The 22,271-nt window shown below is 49.1% G+C and overlaps 1 protein-coding gene across 4 annotated transcripts; it reads left to right on the top strand.

Moving 5' to 3' along the window:
• Positions 1-263: 263 nt before the first annotated feature.
• On the top strand, positions 264-21,831 carry CNIH4 (cornichon family AMPA receptor auxiliary protein 4). 4 transcript variants are annotated; one of them, XM_032393961.1, is made up of 5 exons: positions 264-383; positions 3,757-3,825; positions 8,725-8,837; positions 14,424-14,564; positions 18,090-19,761. In XM_032393961.1, exons 1-5 carry the CDS (start codon positions 315-317, stop codon positions 18,115-18,117), a joined length of 420 nt encoding a protein of 139 aa, XP_032249852.1. In that variant the 5' UTR covers positions 264-314; the 3' UTR covers positions 18,118-19,761. The 4 variants fall into 4 exon arrangements, with proteins under 4 accessions (XP_032249852.1, XP_032249853.1, XP_032249854.1 ...); XM_032393962.1 differs by lacking the exon at positions 18,090-19,761 and adding an exon at positions 21,378-21,831 and having other exon boundaries at positions 276-383; XM_032393963.1 differs by lacking the exons at positions 264-383; positions 3,757-3,825 and adding an exon at positions 702-1,305.
• Positions 21,832-22,271: the final 440 nt, after the last annotated feature.

Here is a 22,271-nt window from a genome sequence, read left to right as displayed (position 1 = left end):
CTAAGCCACCCAGACGCCCCTGCTCGCTAATTCTTGTCATAAATTCTGGAAAGAAATCAGATTGAGGGTAGCGTTCAGCCCGTCCCCTGCTCAGGTGTTGTGCTCATGAACTACACTTCCCAGCATGCACCAGAACTACGGCGGCCGGGTGGTTCGAGTGAGGACTACAACTCCCGGCATGCCGCGCCGTTGCGCCCGCACTACGCGCCCAGCGGCCCCGGCGAGGGCCTATCAGGGGCGGGCGGGCGCGGCGGGCGCGGCGGGCGCCGGAGCAGGTTTGACGGAAGGAGCGGCGGCGGCGGTGGAGGAGGAGGATGGAGGCGGTGGTGTTCGTCTTCTCTCTCCTCGACTGTTGCGCGCTCATCTTCCTCTCGGTGTACTTCGTATCCTTGCCTGAGGCGGGCGGAGGCCGGCCGGGCCCGGCGCCCGGGGGACGGGGCTGAGGCGGGGCCCGGCAGGTGCGCGGGGGCAAGGGCGGCCCGGCCGGGACCGGGACCGGGACCCGGGCGGCGAGCCGGGCGGGAGGACGGCCCAGCCGGGAAGGCCCGTCGGGAAGCCCGCAGCTCCCGCCGCCCCCGCCCCCGCGCACCGGCCCCGCCCCGAGCGGCCGGGCGGCGGGCCTCCCTGGCGGGGCCGCGGGGGGCGCTGGGGTCCCGGGCAAGCGGACGCGACGTGCCGCCTCTGGTCGCTGTGGGCGACAGCCCCCGCCGCCCTTGTGGCGCCGGGGCCTTGGCGGCCGGGCCCCGCCTGGGACTTGGGCATCGTGCGGGGCCTGCCAGGGCCCGGGACCGGAGCAGCCCTCTGCGGGGGACCGTGCGTGGGACCGTGCGGGGCCGGGTGCACTTGTGTCCGTGCCGAAGCGGCGCCCGCGCAGAAGACTTGCTCCTGTGCTCGTCCTCAGACTGGGGTCCAGGCCCGCACGTGAGGTTTGGACCCGCACCCTGCTCTCGGGGAGCCACCAGTCTTCGTCGTCGCCCAGTGCACCCTCCAGTTCAAGTCGTTAACGTGGGAAACAAACATGCGGAATTGCATTGTTTTTCTTTCCTTGGAATTCCCTCGTAGTGCTTTCTGATGGAAGTAAACTTCCTGTTTGACAGAACACCCGGCTTTAGGGTGTTTGTAGCGTGTGCTTTCAGCGTGACCTCCTGCTGTACTGTGGACGGGCAGCCCGCTGGAGAGGAAAGGGACGGAATTTGCAGTCAGAACCCCTTACTTAGCTAGATGTTTGCTGTGCGCAGTGCTTCACCTCTCTCCGCCTGGGGTTTCTTATCTTTACCGCGGGGCCTGTTCACTCCCCAGCTCTGGGTATGTACAGCGAGAACGCGGCTTCAGCGCCCCCCAGCACCATGTCTGCCTCCCCGGCCCCAGTTAGCTGCACTTTTTACTTGAACTGATGAATTCTAATGAGAACCTTGAGTTGGTTTTGTGTTTTTTTAAGATTTTATTTCTAAGTAATCTCTGTACCCAGGCTGGGCCTGGAATTCACAACCCCAAGATCAAGACTCACATGCTGTACTAACCGAGCCAGCCAGTCGAGGGAGAACCTTGAGTTTTCTTAGGTTTGGTGAACTGACTGAAAGGGCAGAATCACGGGCCTAAGTTTTGACGACCTATGTCTCTCTTGTGACCTAAGGAACTGGGACTTCCAGAGAAATGAAACATGGATTTCTGTATTTGCAGTTTGGCAAGCTCGGCTTAATAGTTCAAAATAGGCGTGGCTTATACCAATTTATGTGCATGGAAAAATGTTAGGTGGAATATTTGACTTAGACATTCAGGTACATTTAGGGTGTGTTTTGATGAGATTCAGCATATTGTATTACTGTATTTTTGGATAGTTGCACTAGCTTAATATTAGAGGCAAGAGGTAGAAAATGGTCAGAGTAGAAGTTCTGTAGGGATAGAAGTTTTCCCGGACTTTGAACCATGGAGAAAACCATGGAAGGAAAGGGGTGGATATTCAAAATCGGGCAAGAGCAGAGGTGCAGATTCGGGTGTGTTTATGGCATTTTTTTTTTTTAAGATTTTATTTATTTATTTGACAGAAACACAGCGAGAGAGAGAGAGAGAGAGAGAGACAGGGAACACAGCAAGGGGAGTGGGAGAGGGAGAAGCACGCCTCCCGCGGAGCAGGGAGCCTGATGCGGGGCTCGATCCCAGGACCCTGGGATCATGACCTGAGCTGAAGACAGACGCTTAACGACTGAGCCACCCAGGCACCCCTATGGCATTTCTGGATGACCGGGTTAAAGAATGGACCATCTGGAGGACGTGGTTGATTTTGGTCGTAGTAGAAGGTCAGGTGGGAAAGGCTGGATTAGAGCAGATTTTGAAGGGTTTTGGTGTTAAGGCGGGGAGGGCTTTCACTTTTATCCTCTAGGCAGTAGGGAGCCATTGAACATTTTTACATAAGCAAATGGAGTATTAGGAAGATGAATCTGCAGAGTGGGTTGGAAATGGGAAAGACTGGAAAGTAAACCGTTGGGGAGTGGGCCCGTGTGAGTTTGAAACAGCTCTGAGTGTGGGCAGGTGAAAGGAGGGATTCATGGGTGGAGTGAGGAGGAAGGCTGGGTGTGGGATATGAAACAGATGACAGAAATAACTTGTCGTGGTTTGAGCCTGGGCAAATGGTGCTTGTGTCATCGACAGAAAGAAAACACATTTGGAGGCGGGCAATTTGTGGAGAAAGTGATGAGTTTGACTTTGTGTTGAGATGTTAGGGGGAATATCCATATGGAAATGTTTAGAATTTAGGTGAATTTATTTATTTATTTATTTTTACTTGTTTCATTGGACATTTTCAAGCATAAAAGTAGAGAGCGTAGTGAAATAAACCCAGTTTCTGTCACCAACAGTGACTTTCAGCATTTTGCTTTCTCCTTTCCTGGGTGGGGAGGGGATGTTGGAGCGTTTCACAGCAAATCTCAGGCCTTGTATCGTTCAGTTGAGGACTTTTCCTTCTGTGTCACATGTCCTCGAGAGTTTACATTTGGTACTGAAAACCATTTTTTGCTTAATTCTAGTATAAAGTATGTTTAATGTGTTTAAGGTTTAGGAAATTGAGAAAAGTATTAGGAAAACAGATCACCTGGAAGGAGACATAACCAGTACGGACATAGGACCACCCTGTATTGATAGTTTTTTTTTTAAAGATTTTATTTATTTATTTGAAAGAGACACAGCGAGAGAGGGAACACAAGCAGGGGGAGTGGGAGAGGGAGAAGCAGGCTTCCCGCAGAGCGGGGAGCCCGATGCGGGGCGGGGCTCGATCCCAGGACCCTGGGATCATGACCTGAGCTGAAGGCAGACGCTTAACGACTGAGCCACCCAGGCGCCTCTGTATTGATAGTTTTGTATCTTTTCTTTTTTCACATCTTGAGTCTTCAGAGACAGTTTATGGATCTGTCATAAATAAACACTTTTCCTATTTTTGGGAATTCAGGTTTTTCACATTTAAATTGTTTTTAGAGGTCTTTTTTCCGTTTCTTAACAGTCACTGATTTTTGAGGAACTCCGATTGAATGGTCTCGTGTGGGTCACTTTAGAATTGAGCATAATAAGATTATTTTGAAAATAGTCTGTTGAAGGAATATAAATCAGAAAATTGAGTTGTCTAATGAGTGAACTTTACGGAAATAACTAAAAGTTTTTCAAGTCAAATCTAATTCTGCGCTGCAATTGGGTTTCTGTCTGAAACTTAAAGACAAAAATAGTTGTTCTCAAAGAAGTTTTACAATTCCTTATCTTGGTCCTCAGATCATTACATTGTCTGATTTAGAATGTGATTACATTAATGCTAGATCATGTTGCTCAAAATTAAACAAGGTAAGACATTTCTTTACTCATTTCTGGCGCTGAAGGTGGTTCTCCATTTTCTGCGTTAGATAACCAACCTATGTGTATTTATAGATAACCAACCTATGTGTATGTGATTTTGAAGTGCGTGTTGCTGCTTTTTCATTGGAATGTTTGTAGAGCTACTGTGTTTTTGCAGTATTTTAGATCGTGAACCAAACTAGAGGACGTCACTGGAAATTTTGTTTCTTTACTGTGCTTCTTCCTTGTCCCTGTGCCCATCAGTACTTAACAAAGGAAAGGCTCATTATGAGGGTAATTGTATTTGTCTTCTGTGTCTAAACCCATCCTCCCTGCTCGTGACAAAAAAGCTCAGGCTGTTTTTTGTTGCATAAAAGACGACCTTCTTTTAGTGGCTTGCTGAGAAATGGAATTAATGAGTTGATTTGTTTCAAGGCCATTTTACCTTTGGTATATAGTCAGAACTTTACGTTGGCAAGAATACCCTGAGTTGCAGGGTTTGTCTGGATGGGGGGAAACCAGTTAGTCCTGATTCATTTTATGGGCTGAGCAGACCGAAGAGCGTTCTGGATAAAAGTTCATATAACAATTCCCTGAATACTGAGAGATGCTTTTCGCTTGACCTAAAAATTATTCCCATGTGTCTTTTCACCTCTTCATCTGCTTAACGTTTCTCTGGCCCACGAGGGGAAAAAGTCACATGTGGAAAACTAAAATTACTAATAAACGATATTCCTCCTCTTCTTGTTTTCTTTATTTTGAATTTTCCGGAGCATGGTTTAATACAGTGATAGATTTAAGTAAAAGATTTTGTATTTATCTGCTGTACTTTAAGACTTTTAAAAAAATTGAGATGTAATCAGTATTATATTAGTTTCAGTCCTCATCGTCTTCAGAAGAATGATTAAATATATATTTTACCAGCTGGGTTGTATTTCTTTTTATATTTCTTGCTTACTCAGTATTTTAGAGGGTATTTTAGGGGGCATTTAATTGGGTTTTTGTTCATAAAAATAAAAATTGAAATGCAAAGATAATATTACCTGGATTCTTCTACTGAGAAATTACCCCTTCAGTTTGAAGTTAAGTCACTTTCTTTAATGTTAACTTTTACTTTTGTGAAGGTAATACTTGCACACAACCATACTCAAAAGTACTACAAAGCTTACACTGAAAAACAGCAGTCCCTGCCTGACCCCTTTGAATCCAATCTGTCATACTTTTTAGGGGCAGCTGATTTCCACACTTGAGCTGTTAATTTGTTTCTGATATTTATATCCATATTTCTCTTTTAAGTGCTTGTACTGCTATTTCTTGATTTATCAATTTTAAGTATCATCTCTTGACTTCTGAGTCAATATGATAGATTGAGTTTTTAGGTACCTCCTTCCCTAAACATCACCTCTCCTGTTTTCCTTTTTGAGTTAAATTGATATTCAGTGTTTACATTGTTACAATGTACTGTTACAATAACATACTAAATCTTTTTTGGTACTGAGCCTCATAGTAGACAGTGATCATATTTTTCTTTCTTTTGTGTTTTTCTGGATAGCTTTCTCTTTCCCAGTGTTAATAATTGCTGCATTTTAAAAATTTCCTTAGTTTTTCTTTTTTTTTTTAAAGATTTTATTTATTTATTCATGAGAGACAGAGAGAGAGAGAGACAGAGGCAGAGGGAGAAGCAGGCTCCCCGCGGAGCAGGGAGCCCGATGCGGGACTCGATCCCAGGACCCTGGGATCACGACCTGAACCGAAGGCAGACGCTTAACCGACTGAGCCACCCAGGCATCCCAAAAATTTCCTTAGTTTTTCACTTACCTGTTACGAAGTCTTTTCAGATACGTCTTTAAAGCTTTACCGTACTATTTTCTACGTGGGTCAAACATTAAAATAATCTATCGGGGAGCTCTTTTTCCAGGTGACCTTTCTTCTTGAGACCACTGTCCTTGCTGTGGTCTGGACTGGCCGCTTTCAGGCCCACCCCACAGCCCGCATCCTGGGACCCCTGGTCTGGGCCCTCCTTGGAAGTCAGGTCTTCTTTTCTGTTGGCCCACTGCTCCATTTTGCTGGAGTAGCTTCTTGAGATTTGGTACATGGGGACTAAATTCGGAGGCCTTGCGTGTTTGAAAATGTCTTGTCCTTATCCAGGAGCGATAGTTTCTCTGAGCATAGCGTTCTAGGTTAGCAAAGATTCTCTTTCAGAATTTGAAAGACATTGGTCAGTAGTCTTTTGACTTCCAGTGTTGTTCACGTCGGGCAGTATGATGCCGTTTTGATTTCTTCTTTCTCTTTTATGTGATCCCCCCCGCCCGTCTTTTTTTTTTTTTCCCCCCTTGTGCTCTCCAGAAGTTGTAGAACCTTTTTTTATCCTTGGTGTTTGGGAATTTTGCAGGGCTTTACCTTTGTGTGCCTTTGCTGAGGCCTTTTTCAATGCACTGTTTCGGCCACTTTTTTTTTTTTTTTTTTTCCTTTTTCGGCCATCTGTTGACTTTTTCAACCTGGGAGGTCTGTTCGTTCTTTGATAACGTGCCCCCTCTACCCCCCCCCTTCTCTTTCAACAACTTTCACACACTGGATAATTCATCTGCTGGATTATCTGCCTGGTCCTTTTTAAAATTTTTATCCCTGTTTTTTTCCTACCTTTTTGTTTCAAGATTCCCTCTGCTCTCTCTTCTGATTTCCTAGTGTGCGTACCATTTAAGTCAAGTTTTCATTTATAAGAGCTTGTTGTCTTGGCTCAAGTTTGAGTTTTTTAGCTCTTTGAGAATTTTGATTACAGTAGTTTTGAAATTTCCTTCTGCTTCCTCCATTATCTCTGTTCCCTCCAAGCTCCTTTCCCTCTGCGTTCTCCCCTCTCATATTGGAGGCTTCCCTCAATTTCTGGTTCATGGCTGTCTGTCCATACGTAAGGGTAAAGCCCTAAAATACTCACGGGAAGCCCGTGCGCGCTCCAGGCTGTTGGCCGAAGTCTACCTGGACTTTTGTTGGGGTACCCCAAGGGCAGTTGTTTTGTCTGTGTTCTCTCTTGTGCTATTCAGTTACTCCACAGGAGAATTTTCCAGACTCCTGCTGGGGGCTGTAAGCCTAGTGCTGGTATTCAGAGAGCAATTGGGGGAAGAACACATTGCTAAGCAGCGAAGAGAATGAAAACAGAGAGCTTGGTTGAAAGTAAGTAAAGCAAGCATCATTATGTTAAGTATCACTTCCTAAAACTTTTGCTTCCAGTTTGTTTGTGGAAAACACGGTAAGAAATACAGTTTGGGAGCTACCGCCATGTGGGTGGAGGGCACGGAGAGAGGAGCAGGAACCAGGCTGCCCTGTAAGGAGTGCTCGCTCAGCCTGCGGCTTCGGCGGGCTGTCCATCAAATTCTGTACAGCAGGGATTGTCATCTCCATTTTATAGAGAAGAAAATCATAGCTCAGGGCGGGTAGGTGACCTTTCCTAAGATTGCTAAGCTGATCAGTAGGATAGAGCAGGAATTCCACTCCAGGTTTGACTCTGGAGCTCGCACTGGTCAGCACTATGTGCAATTGGTTACACTTTGTTTTTTTTATTCTTTTAAATTGGCTCTTTTTTTTTTTTAAGATTTTATTTATTTATTTGACAGAGAGAGACATAGCAAGAGAGGGAACACAAGCAGGGGGAGTGGGAGAGGGAGAAGCAGGCTTCCTGCTGAGCAGGGAGCCCAGTGCGGGGCTTTTGGGATCATGACCCCAGCCGAAGGCAGGGCGGACGGACACTTAACGACTGAGCCACCTAGGTGCCCCAATTGGTTACACTTTAAAAAAATCCGTATTACATATTAAAAAGTTCCAGTTGATTGCAAATTAGGTTTAAGGCCTAGCAAATCCCTTCTTCTTTGTTTCCAAAAACACTCTCTAAAATCTAAGTGCAGAGAGCCCTGGGGCCAGTGTGTTTGGGCTTATACTGTATTGTTCTACCACTAAGTAGCTGACTTTGGGCAAATTACTTAACCTCTCATTTCTGCAAGTGGGGATTACCAGTTTGTGTCTGCATAAATATATTAACTTCCTTTAAAAGAAAAATCTCTGTTCATAGCGGAGGAAGATTATTGGTGAATGGAGGACCTAATAGCTCTTGGTGCATGAGAACTAGAATTTTGCACAGTTAACAAAGAGAGCATACAGAAGGGCAGTGGGTGCTGGAAAGCCAGTAGGCTGGCATTCTGCTTCATTACCATATTTGTTCAACTTTTTTTTTTTTTAAAGATTTTATTTCACAGAGAGAGAGCACAAGTAGGCAGAGAGGCAGGCAGAGGGAGAGGGAGAAGCAGGCTCTCCACCGAGCAGGGAGCCCGACGTGGGGCTCCATCCCAGGACCCTGGGATCATGACCTGAGCCGAAGGCAGACGCTTAACCGACTGAGCCACCCAGGCGCCCCATATTTGTTCAACTTTGAGCTGTTAATGTGAGCTGTTACAGTACCTTTTGTGTGCGTGCGTGTGTGTGAAGTGATTTCCCTGCAGGATTCTGGAGATTGGAAAATGTCGAAGATTGATACTCTGACTTGCAAGGCGTTATATATTGGGATATAAACCACCGCAAATTAGAGTAAGAGGCTTTAGCACAGACTCTGGACTAGAAAGTAAATGATGCTCCATTTTCCCCCCGGTTGTCAGTCATGCCTTCTTCGTGAATGAATCTGAACCTTTGCTTAGGATAAAACATAATTGAAATTTAAGGACATTATTTTTAAGCTGTGCCTTGATGTATTTGCCTGGGGTAAGCAGTTCCTGCAGTATGGAGATCTGGGTCATCTGAGTCTAAAAATAATCTTGAAACACGAGCTTGTAAATTCTCTGTGTATTCACTGATTTAGCTTCAAATAACATGCACATTCAGGAAGAGCACAGCAGGGAGATGTAATACTGTGTTCTTCTCTTGCAGTGGGTAATTCCAGAATTGATTGGCCATACCATTGTCACTGTATTAATGCTCGTTTCATTGCACTGGTTCATCTTCCTTCTCAACTTGCCTGTTGCCACTTGGAATATATATCGGTGAGTATAGTTTGTTTACGGCTTTGTGTCGCGGCAATTTAAAGAAAAATTTAAGAAGATGTAATAGCTTTTTTTTCTGCAGTAAAATATGTGCCAGTCATGAAACACATGACCGCAGAATCCTACATTAAATCAGCATATGTTTTTGTTTCCTTTGGTATACTGGACAAGTAGCAATTTACATGGGCCACTCTTGTGATAAAAACACAAGTTTACATGTGTAAATTTAAAAAATATGGAATGTTTAGTTGTGATGTCTAAGGACTTACAGGTTTTACATTAAGAATGATCAAAAGTCTGAGAATATAAGAATCTTGTTACTTATATCTGCAGGTTTTTAATTAGAGTATATTTGGAACGCTCCAGAGAGAATTTCATTTTAAAGTCTGCAGACTGGATAATATCAGAATTCTAACTTAACGAATTTAGGAAGCTTTTCAAACATAGCTTGGTGTAAACACTAATTGGATATAATAGTATAGTTGGGCACTTGTACAGTATGTATTTTCTTGTGAACTGTGGGATAATGTTGACAAACTTGGGATTATTTTTAGTTGTTCTGCTAAATTTTTAGGTTTGTTTTTTTTTTTTTTTAACTTTTATCTAGTTTTGGGGTAAAATCAGCTGATCTTTACATGTGCTTTTTAATTTTTATTTTTTAAATGTGATTTTTATTTTTTTAAAAGATTATATTTATTTATTTGACAGAGACACAGCAAGAGAGGGAACACAGCAGGGGGAGTGGGAGAGGGAGAAGCAGGCTTCCCGCGGAGCAGGGAGCCCGACGCGGGGCTCGATCCCAGGATCCCGGGATCATGACCTGAGCCGAAGGCAGATGCTTGATGACTGAGCGACCCAGGCGCCCCTAAATGTGATTTTTAATTTTTATTTATTTTTTAAAGTTTATTTATTAACTTTTTACAGTTTATAATTTTGTTTAGTAATCTTTGCACCCAACGTGTGGCTTGAACTCACGACCCCAAGATCAGGAGTCACATGCTTTTCGGACTGAGCCAGCCCGGTGCCCCATATGTGTGATTTTTTTAAAAGTGCAGTTAGAAAAAGAAGGACAAAGAAAATAATAAAGGAGGGGTGGGAAGGGGATAGGGAGCACGTGGTAATGGAAGCCCTGAGGATGAGGAAGTGACTGGATTTGGGGGAATGAATTTATATGAGATCGTGAGACCAGAACTTGAGCTAGGGAAGAGATTTTAAATCTCTCTACCTCTTTTCTGGAGGGAAAGAATAACTTTTTCTTATCAGTTTCTTGTTGCTCTCCCATGGTCATCCTGTAGACCAACCCCCTACCTGAGCTCAGCTAGAAGCACGGGCTCCTGACCCACCTGCTGAGGTGCAGTCCCTCGCAGACTTTGAGCACGGCTTAGTGTCCCCATGGTCACACCGAGCAGAACACGAATTTGGGAGTAAGAGCGGGAACCTCTGAGGCTGGATCTTAGCGATACCCCAGCACACGCCAGCATTCTTCTGTGAGCCCCAAGCAGGTGCCAGCAGAAGAGCAGGCTTGGGTGTGGCTTCTTTGTGCAGAGTACAGACTGGCAGAGGCTCTGTGAGGTTTTTTTTTTTTTTTAAGATTTTATTTATTTTACAGAGAGAGACACAGCGAGAAAGGGAACACAAGCAGGGGGAGTGGGAGAGGGAGAAGCAGGCCTCCGACTGAGCAGGGAGCCCGATGCGGGGCTCGATCCCAGGACCCTGGGATCATGACCCCAGCTGAACGCAGATGCTTAACGACTGAGCCACCCAGGCACCCTGGCTCTGTGAGGTTTTATTGGGGGGGGATGATAAAGTCCATGCCTTCTGTTTCCTGTCATCACAGAGATCATGTGGGTTAATTGCCCTGATGATGGCCGCGACAGATCGACGGTTGTTCACAAATTTACCTTCTTTTTAAAAAGGTTAGGGGGGACGTCTGGGTGGCTTGGTCATTAAGCGTCTGCCTTCAGCTCAGGTCATAATCTCAGGGTCCTGGGATCAAGTCCCGCATTGGGCTCCCTGCTCAGCAGAGAGTCTGCTTCTCCCTCTCCCACTCCCCTTCCTTGTGTGTGCTCATTCTCTCTCTCTCTCCCTCTCTGTCAAATAAATAAATAAAATATTTTTAAAAAAATTTAAAAAAATAGGGGCACCTATCAAGCCCCGCATCGGGCTCCCTGCTCCGTGGGAAGCCTGCTTCTCCCTCTCCCACTCCCCCTGCTTGTGTTCCCTCTCTCACTGTGTCTCTCTCTGTCAAATAAATAAAATCTTTAAAAAAAAAATTAAAAAAATAAAAAGGTTAAAAAAATCAACAGATGGATCCTTCCCCTCTTTTCAGATGTCTGTACTTTATGCTTTTGGGGATGCAGACATATGAAGTGGACAAAGAGGCAAAACACAGAATAACAAAATACTCTAGGTCAGCGAGAGGTGGGCTGCAGGGCCTGATGAGCGGTGGGGAACCCTGGCTAGGAGGGAGTCGGATGGCTGTGCTCGGGCCTCTTAGGAGGGCGGGTGTGAGTGGAGCCGTGCAGGGTGGGTGAGGGATTCTCCCGGTGTGCCAGGCACGGGGAGGGGGAGGGCTGGAAGGGAAACCAGGAGGCTGACACGCAAGGCATATTTAAGCACTAACCCGGTGGCAGTCACGTAGGTGAGGGGTAGGAATAGACAAAGCTGGTAATGTTGATTAGGATGGGTCACAGAGAATCTTGGTCCAAGGAGTTGATACATAAATACAAGTACTGGTAGCATAGAATTCACCCATTTAAAGTATTCTTTTTGATATGTTTTTGGTGTATTTATAGATTTAAGCAGCTATCACCACAGTCTATTTTAGAACAGGTTCATCACCCCAAAGGGAAGCCCTCTACGTGTTAGCAGTCACTCCTTCCTGCCCTCCCCTCCCGGCCCTTGGCAGCGACCAGACTACGTTCTGTCTCCTAAGACCCATTCTGCACAGACACGTCGTAGAAGAGTTCAGTATGTGCTCTTCTATGACAGGCTTTTCTCACTCGCTGTAATGTTTTCAAGGTTCATCCGTGGATGGCAGGTGTCAGTTCTTCACTCCCTTGTATTGCTGAATAATATTCGAGTGTACAGATAGACTACATTTTGTGTGTCCATTTGCACTTGATGGGCATTTGAATTGTTTCTATTTTTTGCCTGTTATGAATAATTCTCCTGAACATTCATGTGCACATTTTTGTGTGGACATACGTTTTCATTTTTCCTAGGAGTGGAATTGCTGCGTCATATGGTAAGTTTGTGTTTAACCTGCCGAAGAACTGCCCAGGTGCAGTTGCACCATTTTACCTTCTCTTCAGCTGTGTAATGAGGGTTCCACTTTTCCCACATCCTCGCCAACCTGTTGTGTGTCTTTCTTTCTTACATTTGTTTTTATTTAAGTCCTCTCCACATCCAGCGAGGGGCTCAAACTCTTGACCCCGAAGAGTCGCGTGCCCTTCCAATGGAGCCAGCCAGGCGCCCCTGTATCTTTTTAGTTTAGCCATCCTGCTGGGTGTGGTGTTTCACTGTGGTTTTGATTTACATTTCCCTAATGACTAAGGGAATTGAGGACCTTTTAATGTGCTTAGTAGCCCATTCATGTAGTCTTTGCTCTGTATGTTTTTGAGTAACTAAATTGATGAAGTATCTTTGGGAAGACTTTTCTGGAAGCCTCGTGTAGTATCGATTGGATGGTGGAGAAAAGCCAGGAGGTAGGGAAGCCCGTTCAGAGTCTGGGGTGAGGCCGTGGAGCTGGATGGAGGTCGGGATGCAGGAATGCGGAGGAGACCACCGCAGACGCGGCGCTAGGAGGGAGGCGGCCTGTGAAGGGTGGGGCAGAGAGCCCGTCAGGACCACTGGGAAAAATGGTGATGGCGCTGCGAGGTCACCTGGACGGCAGAGGAGGACAAGACTGTCATCAGAGACGGAGCTGAGGTGTTGTCTGCACACTCACGTGTCACCCTCCACTCAGCTCTAGATGGGCTGCAGGATTTGGGGGAGAGTTTCAGATTTGTGGGCCTCAGGGGCACTTGCACTCCACAGAAGTCATTGCTGAGAAACCGTGTGTGTGGCAGGAAGGGGTCGGGGATGGCGCAAGGTCAGGACACGTCATTGTTGTACTAGTGGCGGGGGCAGTCGGCGTTTTGCCACCCGGACACTTACACTGTTGGACCCTCCCGGAGTGACCCGTCCTTTGGGGAAAGAAGACTGTGACATACACAGTGACGTGAAATAAATACGAAAGCCTAAAAGACTCCACCATATGTTGAACGTAGTCTCTTCGGGGCTTTTTAAAAACAACTGGACTCTTCTGTGTGTGGGAACACTGGGTGGAATTGGTTCAGAGTCGGAAGGAAGTGCACGCTGGCCGAGCCGTTTTCTTCTGCCTTCGCTTGTCCCGTTGTGGCCAGGCCTCCACCACTATGGGAAGTAGATTTCTGGCTTGTCAGAGTATTATTATTTAATAATATCCTGTGTTTGTAAAAGTTACGTAAAGCTAGACATTACATGTTGACTCAACTATCTGCTGTCTTAACTGAAGAGGAGTTTTGTTTTTACTATGGTGGTACTTACCGTAAATCATTTCCATTCTGTCTTCTTTAAATTGTGCTTATAAGCTGGGCGCCATTTACGAACCGTGCGGACTGAGGCATGTTATCTCTGGATCAGCAGGAGCACCACAGAGGAGGGCTCTCATCTGGACATAGAGTCTCTCTTTTCATAGAATTTTTCTTTTCTATCTTTTGTGAAATGGGAATAATTATGTTTTGACACTGCTCCTTATAAAGTTGTTGCATTAAGGGGCGCCTGGGTGGCTCAGTCAGTTGAGCGTCCGACTCTTGGTTTTGGCTCAGGTCATGATCCCAGGGTCCTGGGATCGAGCCCCGCATCGGGCTCCCTGCTCAGCGGAGAGCCTGCTTCTCCCTCTCCCACTTCCCCTGCTTGCTTATGCTCTCTCCCTTTCTCGAATGAATAAATCTTTTTTAATAAAGATGTTGCATTAATTATTTTAGAACTTTCTAAATAAAGAAGTTTCTAAGAACTTGGTAAAATTGGTTTGGTTTGGAGTCCCCTTTACTTGTGTCCGGTGGAAAATGGCTGTAGGTATGACCAGTTTAGGAGTTACCTACAGGTGGGTAAAAGGGTCTAGATGCATAAAATATCCTTCTCCAGATTGTCACTGTTTTGTTTCAGAGGGCAGAAAATTACAGCACAAATTAACAAGTGTTGTGTCTTTCAAGGGAAAACCACGTGGCGCCCTGTCCATATCTGGTCGGAATTTAAGGCTGCTATGATTTTTTTTTTTTTAAAGATTTTATTTATTTTACAGAGAGAGACACAGTGAGAGAAGGAACACAAGCAGGGGGAGTGGGAGAGGGAGAAGCAGGCCTCCCGCTGAGCAGGGAGCCCGATGCGGGGCTCGATCCCAGGACCCTGGGGTCATGACCTGAGCTGAAGGCAGACGCTTAACAGACTGAGCCCTCAGGCGCCCCTATGATTGGTTCACTTTTAAAGGTTGGCTGTTATAGGATACTTACTTTTGAGTATTTAACTGACGGTTTGATTTTCCCTTTGACGTGTGCTCACCAGGTTCATTATGGTGCCGAGTGGGAACATGGGAGTGTTTGATCCGACAGAGATACACAACCGGGGGCAGCTGAAGTCGCACATGAAGGAAGCCATGATCAAGCTGGGCTTCCACCTGCTCTGTTTCTTCATGTATCTCTACAGGTGAGTGTACAGTGTCGCGGCCCTGCCTGGTTTGCGATGCCTGCTCTCTGCAGGTGAGACCACTGGCCTGTGGGACTTAGCGCGGGCGACCCAGATCTCCGGGGGGTCCTGCGGGATGCCGGTGGCTGTGTGCGTTTTGTATAAAAGTGCCATCGGACCCGTGCGCTGTGACCTGCGCTGGAGCAGCTCTGTGGCATTCGCTCCTCCTCAGCCTCGACGCTGTCCCCGTGCTCTCCCTTTCTTCCCCGGTGTCCAGGCCTCACTGCCGCTCCTGAGCGGTGCTGGCCGCGCTCCTAGGGACCGGCCTGCTGCGGGTCTCCTGGGGGCCAGGCGCGGAGAGCTGAGAGTTGGCCCGGTCTTTGTCGGCCCTGAGGATCTGAGTGTGGTGCTGCCTCGCCCGTGTGCCAGGTGGCCCATTCGGGTAGAACCGTGTCAGCCTCCCGGTCTCGGCACATGGGAGGTGAGCGCCACCAGCGAGGCCTGGCCCTCAGACGTGGGAAGCCTTGTGCGTCCCGTGTTAAATTATGTTGTAGAGATAAACGTGCCACCCTCTTTACCTGTCAGAGGCCGATGAACAGAACAAGGAAGAGAGACAAGATTGTTGTGTGCCTATGATTTCGTTAAAGTTTAGGAGGCCAGAAGTCAGGCTTAACCTTTGTATGCAAGCTTAACTAGATCATGCCTATTCTTATCCCCAGGTAAATTTAAATTTTTCACACAGGCATGAGGACTCTTAGGAAGAACTTGTGTTGAACTAAACTGCTGTCATTCAGAGGGTTCCAGTAATTAGAAACTGCATAGAGATGACAGTTTTAAAAAATTGCTGTTTGTCTGAAACAGTTTCGAAGTCAGAGCCATTTTAGCCTCTGCCTGATAAAGCAGGCTTCCTAAAATCCGTCTGCTGGGCTTATTCCAGCCACAAACAAATGGGATTGAAATTAGGTTAGATTCCTTTGTTTTCATTATTGATCATATTTGCTTTTCTGTGTTTTATTAATTTTTTTTTAAAGTAATCTTTATGCCCAGTATGGGGCTTGAATTCCCAGCCCTGAGATCAAGAGTCCCACGCTCCACCAACTGAGCCAGCCAGGAGCCCTGTCCTGGTTTTTAAAATAAGAAAAGGAGGGACATTGGGCATAGAGTTACTTAAAAAAAAAAAAACTCTTTCTCTCCATATATATACAGATATATCGATATTTAGATAGATAATCTATGGATACCTATGTTAACTAACTTGAGTTTAAATATAAGTAAGTTAAATAATTTAAAAACTGGGATAGAAAAAGCACACTGTTACCATTTTCTGGTTCTCGAACTCTACGTCACTCCTTACGTGTTTAATTTTTAATCCTTAACAGTGAAAAATAAAGAGCAAAGAAATGTTATATATATATATTTAAGATTTTATTTATTTATTTGACAGAGACACAGCAAGAGAGGGAACACAAGCAGGGGGCAGTGGGAGAGGGAGAAGCAGGGGCAGAGGGAGAGGGAGAAGCAGACTCCCTGCCGAGCAGGGAGCCTGATGCGGGGCTCGATCCCAGGACCCTGGGACCATGACCTGAGCCGAAGGCAGATGCTTAACGACTGAGCCCCCCAGGCGCCCCAAAGAAATGTAATATTAAGACACGATGACACACCGTCTTCTGGCTTTTCTGACTTTTTAAAGTGAAACCAAGTTCAAGGTATCTGGGCCGCCAGAGAAGTTCCCTCATAGTTGTTTCTGGAGAGGCCGCGGGCAGGGCTGGGAGCCGTGTCGCTTGCGCCTGTCCTGCGTGGCTGCTCTCGGTCACAGCGGGGCGGGGGGGGGGGGGGGTGCAGGGTTTTGGGGGGGGGGGGGGGGGAGGACGAGGTGTAGACGCCAAGTCCTGGGATTTGAAAGCGCGCACGAGTCTCCGGGGTTGGCAGGGGTTGGCTCCGTGGCACGGTACTGGCGGCGGGCGGAGGGGCCGGGCAGCCGCTGGGGGCAGGCCGAGGGGGTACCCCGCACAACTGAGTGTAAGGCAGGCAGCCTTCGTAGCTGGTTTGGGAGACGCTGCGTCCCTCTTTCTTGCCTCGCTCCCGAGCTTGTCACATCCGCCACCTTGCTGTGGCCTCGCCCCTGGGTGCACCCACCGCTTGTGCCCCCGATGAGGGAGCGGTCTGGTCTCAGAGGACGTGCTCCTCACGCTTTCTCGTGCTCGGGGTTGCGGCTGTGTCTGGTGGCTTTATTCCCAGCCGTCCGGCCCCTCACCAGGCCTCTCCAGCTGGTCCTATCTGGGTCGCCTGCCGCGTGGCTGATGCTCAGGGTTTGTCCCATGGAATTAGAGGGGAAAATGCCCATCTTTAGAGAGTGCTGGACTCGATGCCATTGGTATTGGGTTGGGTGCCAGCCTGGTGCAGTCTGGGTCCCGCTGCTTACTGTGTGACCCAGGGCTAGTTTCTTAATCTCTCTGTGCTTCCGTTTCTTCATCTGGAAATGGGATAGTAACTAGTACCTACTTCACTGGGTTGTGATCCGCACTAAATGAGATAATGCACGTAAAGCACTTGGGTTTATGCTGACCTAGAGTTAACTCGCAAAAATCTTTTATTTTTTTTCTTTAGATTTCTTTTTTATTTATTTGACAGAGAGAGACACAGCGAGAGAGGGAACACAAGCAGGGGGAGTGGGAAAGGGAGGAGCAGGCTTCCCGCGGAGCAGGGAGCCCGATGCGGGGCTCCATCCCAGGACCCTGGTATCATGACCTGGCCGAAGGCAGACGCTTAACGACTGAGCCCCCCAGGTGCCCCACAAAAATCTTTCAGGAGTATTAGCTACTGCCATCAATCCGTACTGTGTGCGGCGTTCACTAGTGTGGTGAAATTTGGACAACTAAGGACGCCATTAGTGGTGTGTAAGGGGTTTCTGTGTATTCTGGTCCTCTGCTCTTAGCACAGCCAGGCTGACTTCAGTACAGGGCCATGATGATGGTCCTGTCGCCGCTGTTGGCCGCGGTGTGGTTTGAGCAGTGTCCATCGAGTGACTGCCACGTGCCCGATGCGGTCAGGCTGCGTGGATGGTGCCCGGGGTTCCACAGAGTCAGGCGCAAAAGCGGGGGCCGCTAAGCTCAGCACTCGGGGCCTGCAGCGGGCCCGTCCTGAGGCCCAGGCGCACCCTGCCAGCCGCTGTGAGGTCCGTGCAGCGGCATCCCGGGTGGACGGGGAGCAGGGGTCCAGGCCTCGGGACGGCGGGTGCGAGGTCTGGCTAGGGGATTAACGTTTTGTTTTTTGTTTTCTGGACATGGCTTCTTCTGAACTCTAGCCCAACGTTGGTTTTAGGTTATACTCCCATCCCCACCCCAGTTATTTATTTTGTTCTGTGAAAAAATCAGGGCTTTGAGAGGCCCCAAGTAGGTAGTCCTTCTTGTAAAAACCGTAGCAGTGATTGTCTTTTGCTCAAATGAGTGTTCCTTGCTGAGCCTCAGAGACACAAGCCGGGACAGAGCAGACTTGTCGGCACATTGCTCAGGGGCCGCTGGTAACGCTCGTCTCTTCTCTCCGCAGTATGATTTTAGCTTTGATAAACGACTGAAGCCGGAGGAGCCGCGGCCCGAGTCCGCCTGCACGGCAGCACGCAGCCCGGGAGCCTGAGACGGCTGAGCCCATCCTTAGAACCGGGACCATAGCAGTATACTTTTTCCTCTTTGAACAAAAAAAAAATATTTTTGCTGTATTTTTACCATATAAAGTATTTAAAAAACACGAATTGAGTTTTTGTAGATTTCTGGTTCTCAACTTTAGCCCGAACCCCGACACGTGTTTCTCGTCGTCTGTGTGTTGAAGATTGTTACTGGTACGTAGCAGCGGGAGCACCACGCCGGCCTCGCGAGCCAAGACACAAAGGACACAGATCAGAGGGAAGGCCTACCAGAAGCTCTGCCGAGAAGGCAGAGGGTAGAGCAAGCAGCGCTGTTAACCTGGGCAGAGGAAGAGAGAAATGACCCCTCTCTGGCAGCTTCGTATATTTAATTCGGTGTCAAGATTTATGGGACTGTCAGCTAAAAGTCTTTTCACAAGAATGTTAACAGAAAATGGCATTTCGAAAAATACATCTTTCTTTGCAGAATCTGTGAAACCCTATAAGCCATTTGCCCAGGTACAATGTAATTCCTGCTTCTAGAAAGGACAATAAAAAAGCAAAATTTTATCAAGAATTTTCATTTAAAGCCACTGCCTCCAAAAGTACCTTCAAACCCATAGGACCCGCTGGCTCCTGTGGGTCCCGCTCTTGTATTCTGAGGATCCCGTGGCATCTGGTCTCTCAGCTACATTGCCTCATGGGTTTGGAGAGGTGATTTGGCAGAAGATGCGCATCAGATTAGTGCAGGACTAGCTGGTCATCGAGTGACTGTGGAGTCCGTCACCGCTCAGCTCTGTCCCGCCGCACCGACGTCCACTGTGCGACTCGGGAGATGCGGGACAGGCCGTCTCACGGACGTGGCTCTCCCCAGCCAAACTCGGTGCCCTGGAGCGGGGTCTGCTCTTGTGGTTGGTGCGAGTGTTGACCTCTTGGGTTCTGTTTGCCTGGTGATGTGACCCGGCCGTTCATTCTCAGTCCTACTTCGCGCCCTGACGTCGTCATCTGAGGCACTGGCCTCTAGGCCAGACACGGCTGTGTGACAGTGGAGTGCAGGGGAGTGACCCACGTCAGGGCAGAAGTGGGCAGCTACGCAAGGTGTGGGGTCACCAAGAGATCAGACACCACGTGTCCTTTCGGTCCGGCCTGGGCAGAAGCCCCGAGGCTGCTAAGCCCGACTCCCTGGACAGAAGGGCCCCTGTTTGGAGCGCCCGGCCGCACGCGGCAGAACAGGGACTGGCAGGTGAGGGAAACTGAGACCGTCAGCCTCCGGGTCCTCACGAGTCCCTCCTCCGGGTTATTGGTATAGCTGACACCGGGAGCCAAGCAGCTGTAATGTGGAAGTGACTGGGGGGCACCTTCCCTTCCCTACCTTCTCCTTTGGAGGCGCCTTCCTGCCTTTTAAAAAACCAAACCCGAAAGCAAACCGATCTCTCCCCCGGCCTTCTCCCCGCTCTGCAGTGCCCGCAACGTCCTGCTCAAGCTTTTAAAGCCACGAAGCCGTGCGGGGGTGGGGGGAGGCTTCAATCCTGAGAGCTGAGAGACAGGTCATTTCCAGCCACTGAAGGCGGTGGAGGGTTTGCTCTGCCCCCCCCCCCCCCCCCCGAGTCTTCTAGTAAGCGAGCGCAAAGCCGCGTCGTTCGCAAGCCTGGGCCATCAGCCCTTCTGAAAGACTAACTGGTTGAGAAGGAACAAAGCTTCCGAACTTGAATTGCTCGTCTGCGTCAAGGCCAGGAGACGGGGTGACTAGTGTTTGTGTTTTCTCGGGGCGCCTCTACGAATGATGAAAAGAGGGGAGAAGCATGGACTTCGAGAGCTGGAGTTAAGTGCTAGGGATTCGTGCACTGTGCTTTCCCTGACCTTCCAGACCCTTCCATCTCCCCACCGCCTAGCGGGAAGGGAGGCTGGAGGTGGCCTCGGAATCTGCGCGGGCAGGACCCAGCACCCACGGGGTGCTCCTGCCTGCGACCTCTGCCTGCGTCGCCTCCTGGCTCCTCGTCCCCGTCCTCGCTGAGCACAGAGGAAGCCAGAGCCGGGACGCGGCTCGCTCCCCCGAGCCCGGGAGCCCCTCGGGAGGCTCTCCTCCCTCGCCGACGACAAGGCAGTGGGAGTCCAAGCCCGCTTCCTCTCACACCATCGTGCTCTGTGGCTGAGAGCCGAGGATGCTTCCCATGGACCGGACTTCATCGGGCACTTAGTGCGTCCTCTGTGCGATCGGCCGTTTGTGGGCAGGGGGTCTCCTCCTGCTGCCGCCACCTGACACCATTCCTCGCGCACAGAGGCCCTGAGCGGCTGCTGGATGAACAAGGGGGTCCGACTGTGTGGTTCCACGGCTCTCCCAGCAAGAAGTACGTCTGGGAAGGAAGGAAGACATGATGGAGTGACATAAGGCAGGTCCCACTGAACGGGCTGAGACCTGTGGGGCCAGGATCGGAGACCACTGCACCTGCTGCCCTCGCTACCGAAACCAGAGTCATGGTGGCAACAAGCGTCAGGTGGCGGGCGGATGCGTGCCTGGTGTGCAGCGGCGGCCAGCGAGCCAGAGGAGTGAGGCTGCAGCGCCGCGAGGACCATAGAGACGTTGGCCCCCAGAGCCTGTGCCGCGTGGGCTCCTCTGGCTTCCGGAGAGTTCATCAGCGAGGCCTTGTGCTTCTCAGCTGAGCTTCCTGTGAGACTTCTAGGAGCCCGTAGTCAACGCGGTTTGCTTTAGTTAAATAAACATCTTCGGTCCCGAAGTAGTTGAATTCCCACATGAGGGTCACCCCCAGCTGAAGGGTTAGCGTCGCGAGCCGTGGTCATCACGTCAGACGTTAGACTCGCTGTCCCGGGGGTCGTTCACTGGGGACTCAGTCCCGTGTCGGGCTGCTCTTTCAAGTCCTCGGTCAGAGCTGCTTTTGTGTTCAGTTGCTGCTCTGGAGGCTGGGCGGGCGCGGCTGGCTTCCCTGGGGACCCGTGACCGAGCAGTCCTGTCATCCGCACCAGGTCCCACCGAACGTTAGCACCTGGTCAGAAAGTCCGCTTAGCAAACAAGGCCCCATTCCCGCCGGGGCCCCTGCGTGCGCGACCTTGAGAGGGCATAGGAGTCTGCGTGACGCACGAAGGTGCCGACCCGACCTAGTCCCCTTCTGCTGCTCTGGGGACCACATGGTTTTGGGGCGAGGGGCTGGCACTGGAGCGGGAAGGAGCTTGAGTCCTTCCTTTGTCTGTTTTCACAGCTCAGTTCACGGAAATCGATAGTCTCTCAATGAGGATGTGACGTGGAATCAAGTCAGATGAGGAACGAATCTCCTCTGAGGGCTCATCTTACCGCTTATGTGAACCGCGGCCTAACTCACAGACGGCAGGCACAACCTGTGGGGCTCAATGAGAATGGACACGTCCTCTCCATCGGGTGGAGGCCCGTGGGGCACGGTCCTCATGTGGCCCCACGTACACAGTAACAGGACTCAGGCACGTGGCTTGGTCATTTTGTATCTTACCAGCTACATTCTTGGTTTTCCCCTAATCTACCCGACATCGACATCGTTAAACCTGCAATACTGTCGCATTTTTGTATGCATCTCCGTAAGATAAGGGTTCTTAAAACACACGACCATAGTACCCACAGCAAACCATACATAAACTACTCGTTCCTTAGGACCAAGCATGCAGGTGGTGCTCAGATGTCTGCCCCCCCCCCCCCCGGCTCAACAGTTGGCTTGTTCGCCCTGGGATCCAGACAGGACGTGTCCGTTTCATCTGGCTAATGTCCCTGCATCTGCTGGGCTCCCTCTGCTTTCCTTGCAGTTTGTTGCAGAAACCGGGTCATGGGACCTAGCCGTCAGGTCATTTATTGCCTAGAAGCCCCAGTATTCTGGATTTTGCTGACTGCATCGTTTCTGCTGACTTTTCAGCCAGTCTTCAAAACTCGTTTGCCGATTTACTGCATGTCCTCTGAGGCCACAGAGCCGAGCGTCCGGTACGGTACGGTTAGCTACTGCTGTAGACGCAGGCACCTAGCTTTGGCAGGTGGAGGAACTTGTCCGGAGCTTCGTGTCAAGTCAGAGGATCGAGTGAGGCCTGAGGACTCCAAAACCACGATGTTAACCACTACTCTCTAAATTCACAAA

This window comes from Phoca vitulina, unplaced genomic scaffold (genome assembly GCF_004348235.1).
Source record: "Phoca vitulina isolate PV1807 unplaced genomic scaffold, GSC_HSeal_1.0 scaffold78, whole genome shotgun sequence".
Classification (NCBI taxonomy): domain Eukaryota; kingdom Metazoa; phylum Chordata; class Mammalia; order Carnivora; family Phocidae; genus Phoca; species Phoca vitulina.
This window is presented reverse-complemented; position numbering and strand designations above follow the sequence as displayed.

Excerpts from the sequence above, each read along its gene's own strand:
- CNIH4 (XM_032393961.1), top strand. The coding sequence starts at position 315 with ATGGAGGCGGTGGTGTTCGTCTTCTCTCTCCTCGACTGTTGCGCGCTC. Across the intron at positions 8,838-14,423 it reads GCCACTTGGAATATATATCG|GTTCATTATGGTGCCGAGTG; the intron begins GTGAGTATAGTT and ends TGTGCTCACCAG. Across the intron at positions 14,565-18,089 it reads TTCTTCATGTATCTCTACAG|TATGATTTTAGCTTTGATAA; the intron begins GTGAGTGTACAG and ends TTCTCTCCGCAG.